Source organism: Callorhinchus milii, unplaced genomic scaffold, assembly GCF_018977255.1.
Source record: "Callorhinchus milii isolate IMCB2004 unplaced genomic scaffold, IMCB_Cmil_1.0 Scaffold16, whole genome shotgun sequence".
NCBI lineage: Eukaryota > Metazoa > Chordata > Chondrichthyes > Chimaeriformes > Callorhinchidae > Callorhinchus > Callorhinchus milii.
Genome location: NW_024704757.1, coordinates 7,423,680 through 7,432,287, shown reverse-complemented (window position 1 = coordinate 7,432,287; position 8,608 = coordinate 7,423,680). Strand labels below are relative to the sequence as shown.

The 8,608-nt window shown below is 45.1% G+C and overlaps 1 protein-coding gene across 3 annotated transcripts; it reads left to right on the top strand.

Annotated features, from left to right (window-relative positions):
- The first annotated feature begins 279 nt into the window (after positions 1–279).
- Positions 280–8,587, top strand: LOC103191001 (mitochondrial dynamics protein MID51). 3 transcript variants are annotated; one of them, XM_007911928.2, is made up of 4 exons: positions 280–378; positions 3,610–3,759; positions 4,484–4,655; positions 5,756–8,587. In XM_007911928.2, the coding sequence occupies exons 2-4, from the start codon at positions 3,616–3,618 to the stop codon at positions 6,811–6,813; spliced, it is 1,374 nt and encodes a 457-aa protein (XP_007910119.1). In that variant the 5' UTR covers positions 280–378; positions 3,610–3,615; the 3' UTR covers positions 6,814–8,587. The 3 variants fall into 3 exon arrangements, with proteins under 3 accessions (XP_007910119.1, XP_007910120.1, XP_007910118.1); XM_007911929.2 differs by lacking the exon at positions 280–378 and adding an exon at positions 3,252–3,285; XM_007911927.2 differs by lacking the exon at positions 280–378 and having other exon boundaries at positions 3,338–3,759.
- The last annotated feature ends 21 nt before the right edge of the window (positions 8,588–8,608 follow it).

Below are 8,608 nucleotides of genomic sequence, written 5' to 3'. Positions count from 1 at the left end.
CGAACCGCCATTGGTCGAGACTTCTACCAATCAACTAATCGCCCCCCCCCCCCCCTTCCTCCTTCCACCCTTTCAGGTTAGGTTGTCGCAGCGCGGCACATCCGGTGTGAGGGTAGTCCCGCCCATTTCGCCATTAGGGCCGCGCCCTGATAGGCCGTACGGAAATCCCAGGGGCTGTGCGCGCGCGCGCGCGCGCGGGGTGGTGGGGCAGAGGGGGGGGAGAGCCGCTACCGACTGGTCAGCGCGGACGTCAATCACCCCAGCGACAGGCGCACGTGAGCGGGAGGGCGGGTTGTTGTGGAGATCGTCGCCCCCTCAGTCAGACGCGGGGCCCGAGAAACATGTCGGCCGTTGTGAGGTCGGGCCGTCACCAGTGAGGTAAAAAAAAACCTACAGCCACACGGACTGCAGCCCCGGCCCGTTCACACTACACACATATATATATATATATATATATGTGTGTCTATGGGTTATATATATATATATATATAAAGGTCGGAGTTGTCGGTCTGTCGAGTGCAGGCGAGGCCCGGCCTGCGCGAGAGAGAGAGAGATGAGTGTGAGAGAGTGTGACAGAGAGTGTGACAGAGAGTGTGAGAGAGTGTGACAGAGAGTGTGTGAGAGAGAGAGTGTGACAGAGAGTGTGAGAGAGTGTGACAGAGAGTGTGTGAGAGAGAGTGTGACAGAGGGTGTGAGAGAGAGAATGTGACAGAGAGTGTGTGAGAGTGTGACAGAGTGTGACAGTGTGAGAGAGTGTGACAGAGGGTGTGAGAGAGAATGTGACAGAGAGTGTGTGAGTGTGACAGAGTGTGTGACAGAGAGTGTGTGAGAGTGACAGAGAGTGTGACAGAGAGTGTGACAGAGAGAGTGTGTGACAGAGAGAGTGTGACAGAGGTGTGTGAGAGAGTGTGACAGAGAGGGTGTGAGAGAGTGTGACAGAGAGGGTGTGAGAGAGTGTGACAGAGGGTGTGAGAGAGAGAATGTGACAGACAGTGTGTGTGTGTGTGACAGAGAGAGTGACAGAGAGTGTGTGTGAGAGAGAGAGGGGAAGGTGAGAGTTGCTGGTGATTGACAGCTCCCATTCCCAGGCCTGAGCAGCTCCACAAAACACAGCAAAAAAAATACCCGTAAATAACAAAAAAAACCACACAAATGCAAACTCTCAAAACCCCTTTTGCATTTTAATATTTTTTAATATTTTAATATTAATATTTTAATATTTTAATATTGAATGAATTCATTTCAAGTTTATTAATGATTGAATGCGCTGGACAGAGATTCGAAGAGTAGGTGGTGGTCGGGTGGGGTGGGGGTAGTGGGGGTGTGGGGGGGGGCTGCGGGGAGAGAGAAAACAACAACAACACAATTACACGTGCAAAAGAGCCTTTCAATCGGGAGGACCTCCCAAGGCGCTGGACGGCCATTGTTTTGGACCCGAGCTGAGGGTCGGGGTGGGGGAGGGCAGTGGGGGGCGGGGGAGCAGAGTGTTCGAAAGCGCGGTCAAAAAGGAGGGTCTTGCGAAGGTGGCGAGGGAGGGGGTGAGGCGGAGGGACTGCAGGGTAGAGTTCCAGAGGGTTGGGGGCAGAGTGGCAGAAGGCCCGCCCGCCAACGGTGGGGCAAGTGAGGTGGGGGCTGGAGCCCGCGGAGCGGAGGGAGCAAGCAGGGTGGTATGGGGTTAGGAGGTCCCAGAGGTAGGGGGAGCGAGATCGTGGAGGGCTTTGAAGATGAGGACCAGGATCTTGAACTGTATCCTCTGTGTAATGGATGCATTGGGAAATTCTGGGGAAAGCACTGGGGTTCAGTGGAAAACATTTTTTAAATTCCCTACCCCAATGTGTTACATTTTAGTTTTTTTTCGCCCACAAAATACGCAGTCAATTCACTTTACTGTACATCCTGTGAAGTGCTTTGAGGCTTGATAAGGCTTTATATCAAATGCAAGAATTATTAACATATTCAATCTGTTACCAAAAGAGTAAATAAATGTAACTTGGTTGCATTTTTGTCATGAGATTGACACATTGGACATGTATACAAAATTGTTTTGTAACTAGACTTGTTTTTTCCGTCAAGTAATTGAGAAAGGTGACCTTTGGACAGATATTTCAATATGAAGACAACTTTACAAAGCGTGTCCTTTATCTTGGGCTTGTTCATACTGGAAAAGAAAAGATTGAGAGGCGACATGATTGCTGTCTTTAAGATTCTAAAGGAGCAAAACAACATAGATCATGACAGCTGTTTCAACTTGTCCAGAATAGTAAAATCAGACGACACGGCCTGCGATTGAAGGGGGTTAATTCAGAACAAATAATAATAATAATAATAATCCTTGCATTTGATACAGCGCTTTTCACGTCGGGAGGACGTCCCAAAGCGCTTCACAGAACACACTGTAAAGTGAATTGACTGTATATTTGTGGGCGAACGCGGCAGCCAATGTCCCACAAACAGCCGTAGATTGACAATGACCAATTTTATTATTGTTTTTGGTTTTGGAGGGATTATTATTAGGCGTGTGGAGTAAGGAAACTAGCCCAAGGTTTCGCCCTGTGCCTGGAATTGAACTCAGGTCTCTCACTTGCAAAGCGAGTGCTCTAACCACTGAGCTACAGGACTCCACAATCTATAGAAACACTATTTCAATGAGCGAATAGTAAACCTGTGGAACAGGCTTCGTAGGGAGATGGTTGAAGCAGGAAATGTTGATTCCTCCAGACATGGATCAGATAGTTTTCTTTTACGAAAAAACATTATGGGATACAGTACATAGGTGGTTCGGGACATATGTCCATGCGACCGCCAGGAAGGTGGAAGGCGAACTAGATGAACCTTGGTCGTTTTTGTCTAGCATTTCTTATGTTCTTATGTTGAACTGTTACTGGAAGTATCTGATTAAAGGGGTAAACGGCATGTTTTTAGGGGTAAACACAGTTGGCTTTTGCACTCTTGTGAAGCCAAGAAATACTTAATCTCCCCACTCCCCAGCGGTTCTGATTGTAAAGCAATGATTTGCAATACCTACTTTTAAACAGATGGAGGTCTGAACCCGGCAGTTAGTATCCCTGTTCGTAGGACACCAGTCTTTCGGTAAATAATGGCACTGATCTGACTTGTTGCAGGGAATTAATATCCGCTTACCATAAACCTGAAAGGAATTTGCCCAGGATGTCTGGTCATTCGTGCTTGTTTAATTCACAGGCATTTGCCTACAAAAACACAATCGCAATACTTTTCAGTAAATCTTGTGAAACACTCTGAGACATCCTCCAGTCTATATCAAAGGTAAGAATTATTATTTTATTTAACAATGTGTAAATTCTCACTTTTATTTACTGGGGTGATATATTGCCCAATGCCTGCTTGTCATAGTCTCCCAGCATCAAGCAACCATTATTTATTTGCATGGTTTCTGGGGACTCCACCAAAGTTTGTTCTCTGCTAATCAGTTCCTCTCATTAACATCTGTATCATGTTGTGAAGAAAAAATACTGTATTTTTGCCATTCCTCTGGAGGAAAGTTTTATACGGTGGTGCTGGGGTTCTTGTTCATAAATAAGAATCTCAAATTATGTCATTTGTTGCATGTCTTGTTTTTGTATGTCACAGCGCTCCATGTTTAAGATGGCCAGTATCGTACAAGGAAAAGGAAACCAGAGCCTAGGAAATGTCATCAACTTCCTGCTGGCTAATGCCAGGCTGGTGCTGGGTGTCGGGGGAGCTGCCATACTGGCCATTGCCACATTGGCAGTTAAAAGAGTAAGATTCTCCATTGATTGTATTTCTGATCCGGATTCCATGTTACATTCTGACTCTGTCCAGCCATGTAGCTGGAAAAACTAACAATGTTGCCTGACTTCCTCCCTCCAGCGCCTTGGGATAGTCTCCCGACGTGAAAAGCGCTATACACACATGTAATTTGTTGTTGTTGTTGTTGACTTCTACCTAAGCATTGGTTGGCTGCTGTAATTGGTCTCAGCCCCTGGGCTGGAGGGGAAATTTCAGTCAGAGTTCCTGTTTCTGATTGATAGCTTCCTAGAAAGTGTCCGTTTGTGACCATCAGGTGAAGACAGGGTCAGGGCTCTGTTGGATGCTGTCCATGATTGAATAGCCTACCCACACTCACCGGCCAGTGACAGCTCATCTTTTAATTAAACAAAACATACACTTACCTGTGTGTTGTGTGCCAACATCAGGAAAACATTGATTAAAATAGAATTTACAAGGATTTCAAATGGAATCCAGTGAAACTCCGATAACACGGCACTCTAAGAGAAATACCCAGTGTTGACCAATTATCCGAAATACTCAAATCATCGGGATATTGAGTGAGTGATTTGTCCTGTGGGGTTGACTACTTAACCCAGAGGCTAGTTATCAGAGTTTCACTGTAGCTTTTCTCACTTCTGGCTGTTCAGATGAAGATGAGCACTAACTCGCAGACAGAGCCTTTCTGAGTCCAGGTTAATTGTTTCTGTTCCAGATGTTTGATAAGGCCAGTGATCCTCCGGACAGTTCTCTGGACAAGCCTGACCCGAAGCCTATAAAGGAAGAGGCTGGCTGGATCGAGCCATCGCCCAAACTGCTGCATAAGGAAATGCAGAGAGAGCTCACCAAATCATTGCAAAGAATGACCATCGCAAAGACCAAACCAGGTAGCACTATGCTGTAAACAAAAGGCGAAGTCTGTGGCACCAGCTTTATTGTGCATCCATTATGCACTCACGCTAGTCTAAGATAACCAATCTTTTTGGTCGCCAAGAAAATAAATTTTCTTGAATATTTGTTGATTTATGCAATATTCAATCACTTGGAAAAGTCCGACACTGTCTAAGCTGACCCTTCAGTTCAGTGCTGGGGATGAATTATATTGTCGGAGGTGCCGTCCTTTGGATGAGAAGTTAAACCAAAGTCCTAGCTGCCTGTTCCCATGGCACTATTCGAAAAGAGAAGAGAAATTTTTCTCTCCCTGTCTCCTGGCCAGCAATCCCCCCAAATAAAAGTAGTCATTTGCTTCATGGCTGTTAGTGGGACATTGATGGATGCAATTGGGCTGCTGCATTCACATACAAAAACACAGTCACAGTCACTCCACTTAACAATAAATATACACTCAAATAATGTTAAGGTTTCTAGCACACCGAGCTCCATTACAATGTGCTACATTACTTCCTGCTTTGTTATATTGTTTGTAAGAACGTCTATAAATACGGAAGATTGCCAGTTAGTTCCTCAAATATTTGACAAACAAACAGGCACAAGGATTCAGTCCTGTAGAATGCAACGGAAGGCGTTTATTATTGTCACGTTTATCATGTAAATTGGTTCCTGCACAAATTAGTTTTCAAAACTTTTATCTGAAATGGTTATTTTTAATACCGGTTTTACTTAAATAGTGTTAAGGACACTGACAGCTTGGTACAAACATTTCCTGTTTTGTTTAGCATAGTGAGAGAACATTACCGGTAGAGTAACATCCAAATATAGCTCTTCCAATTAAATGGAACAAAGTCCTGAGCTATAAAGCTGTGCTCTCTCTCTCTCTCTCTCGCATGCTACAGCTCCTGGGAGTGCTGAGTGAGACAGTGTAAAGCGACTTTATCTAACCCGTGCTGTAGTTGATCTGGGAGTACTGCGTGCAGAATGTTCTGTTGCGCAATAATGGTTATACATTACAGAGGGGTAATTCACCAACAATTCAACAATTCAAAAGAAAAAACAACCATATTAAGGGTGTGTTGATTGTCTTTTCTAGGAGGTCGCAAAGCTCTTACTGTCTGCAGGAATATTGAAAATGAGAGCAGAAACACTAAACTCTGCATCACCCTGCAGGAGAAACTTCTCGCCTATTACACGTACAAATCCATCCCAGTCTCTGAGCTGAGTCAAGCCAAGCAGTGCGCATTGGATATCTGCACCGAACTGCAGGAATTCATCAGCAAGAAACATCCTGAAATGCCTGTGGGGGAGTTGAAACTCAGTGGGAGTCTGTACAGTGACCTCCAGATGGGTTCAGCTGATCACGTCACTCTTGTCATGCCACTGGTCATTGAAGAGAATCTCTGGGCCCTTGTCTCAGGGGAGGAGACGATATTGAACGCCCCGGACCTATGGATTGTGAGAAGGAATAACACAGACTATTTTCCACGGGGAAGCAGTTACTGGGATCGATTTCTTGTGGGGACATATTTGTCGCCAAAAGTGTTAGTTGAAACATTCCACAAGACTGTGGTGGGGAGCATTAACTGGCCTGCGATAGGCAGTATGCTGGACTGTGTAGTTAGACCCAAGGTCTCTTCTGAAACCCTTGAGTTAGAGGCTCAATACGATATTGAGAAATCTCTACGTATTAATGTCCTTCCTATGATTAAGATGGACCAGGTAGAACTTACAGCAACACCACAAACACAGGGACATTTCACAAACATGTGGCAGCAGAGATTTTGGGTCGCTGAGATCGCTGAGCTGGGATGGCTGGACAGCGAGGACTCAGGCTGTCGCCAGCGCTGTGTGAAGTTGCTGAGAGCTGTCTGCAGGAGCCACGCTTCACTGAGCAGGCTGAGCAGCAGCCAACTGATCAACGCTGTCCTGCACCTCAGCCACACAGAGAGCGACTGGACTGAAGCCTTCCTGGCAGACAGGTTTGTACAGTTGCTTAGGGAGCTGATTGGTTACCTGGAGCAGGGCTGCCTGCCCGGGTACTTCAGCAGTCGAGTCAATCTCTTTTCTAATTTGTCAGAGGAGGAGATTGAGGAGATGGGTTACACCCTGTACTGCGCAGTGTCTGATCCTAGTATTTTGCTTGACCATTGACTTGAGCAATGCACACAACTACTTGTTTTTCCAACAGTTCTATCAAAGCTGTATAAAACAAATTACTAAATCGGGAATCTGATATCTCTTTAAAATTCCAGGTAACTGGAACAAATGCTTTAAAATGTGAATCAACTTTGCCAGCAGTGCTTGCTGACAAGATCTGGATTTTTTTTTTACATATAATTTTTTTTAAGTTCTTCAGTTCCACTGCACAGGTTGTGTGCGAGACCGCGATTGTTCCAGTGACATTTCCTGGTGCTGCTTCTTTAAGTCTTGCTTCAATGGTAAATAGTTCCCCATAAATCAAACTATTTACTCTTGGCAGTTTCAGACCCAAACCTCGCCCAAAAAAACTTAATCAAAAGTTTAAACTCAAGGTTGCAAACGTGGCTGGTTTATCCACCATCAACTACACGTGACAGATCAGGAGTTTGCCAATCGTAGCCAGTTTACAGGGGACAATTGTCCTCAGCGCCTGAGGTTTTGGGAGGAGGAGGCTGGGGGAGGAATAAGTCAGGGTTCCTCGTACCCAGTCTGATGCTGGAGTTGAACCTCCTGTTGGTTTGATGTGTGTTGGTTTGGACATTTGAGTGAATGAAATGTGTGGGTGTGGATAGCTTCAGGCCCACCTCCAGTGAATTTGCTGCTACATTAAGTGGAGTAGAAAATGGATGAAATATGGAGAGATTATCAGAGGTTGACCGGTGTGTCAGTCCATGTCTTCCAAATAGCAAAGGAGGAATCTGAATTATTTTATTATAACCGATTGAAACAATGTGTGTGTATTTATTTGTGCTTGGTACTGGAAAGAGCTGCTCCATGACATTAGGTGAACGAAAGTCACGTGTAAAATAGCTTGAGCTCTTCCAATGCAGATTGCCTCCGGTTGGCAAAAATGATCAGATGGGCTGATGTTGAACAGAGAGCAAGAAATGGAAATCTATTCCACGTGGCTGTGCTATACAGAATGTACAGCTCAGAAACAGGTCACTCAGCTCCACTAGTCCATGCTGGTGTTTATATGCCACACAAGGCACACATTAACATGAAATGTACAACTCTGTGGAGCACTGAGTGCTCAAGTATGTCATTTATTATGTGAATTCAGTTGATTCTATTTAATACGTTTGTGTATGTCAGCTGGTCATTCACAACTTTTTTTTGAAAAAAATGAGGGGATCATATATCCCTGTTATCCTGATTTAACAGGCAGGTGAATTGTGATCACCACCTTTTGGGGCTAATCTTTTACAATGTCTGACCTCAACCGGGGCAGCAGGAGAGGAAAATAAAAATCTGATCAGCTGGGTTTTCCAGTGATGATTGTTCTGACTGTGACCCACATTGGCCCAGAACAGGATCTGACTCCACAATCAGATAGGGAGATGGCTGCCTGAGCAATGGTCCTCTAGGTTGAGGTGCCAGCAACTGGCACATGGGCAACCATACCCATAACAGACCAGTCAGTCTGCACCCAGAGGAGTAAAAGCGATAAAGACAGTGAGCACAGAAGCTCAAATACCCCAAGCTTCAGCTCCAGCTGTTAACGCAGCTCCCTCATACCGGGCTCTGTTATGCACACCCACAGTGAGCAGCACTCCTTGTTCAAGCGAGATTCTTCTAAACAGGATTCCGTGGGCGAGACTATAGTTACACGTTTGCAGTAATAAATGGGTGACACTATATTGTAAACTGTTGCTGCTAAATGTGGTGGGCTGCCAGAGCACTATTTCAATCATGATCATTAAATGAAAGATTACTTTAGCAATGATTCACTGACTGTTTTCATTAT

What these genes read in the sequence shown, in the direction of transcription:
- LOC103191001 (XM_007911927.2), top strand. Translation starts at nt 3,586, where the DNA reads ATGTCTTGTTTTTGTATGTCACAGCGCTCCATGTTTAAGATGGCCAGT. An exon ending in CCACATTGGCAGTTAAAAGA is followed by an intron (nt 3,760 to 4,483) that starts GTAAGATTCTCC and finishes TTTCTGTTCCAG; the next exon opens with ATGTTTGATAAGGCCAGTGA. An exon ending in CATCGCAAAGACCAAACCAG is followed by an intron (nt 4,656 to 5,755) that starts GTAGCACTATGC and finishes TGTCTTTTCTAG; the next exon opens with GAGGTCGCAAAGCTCTTACT.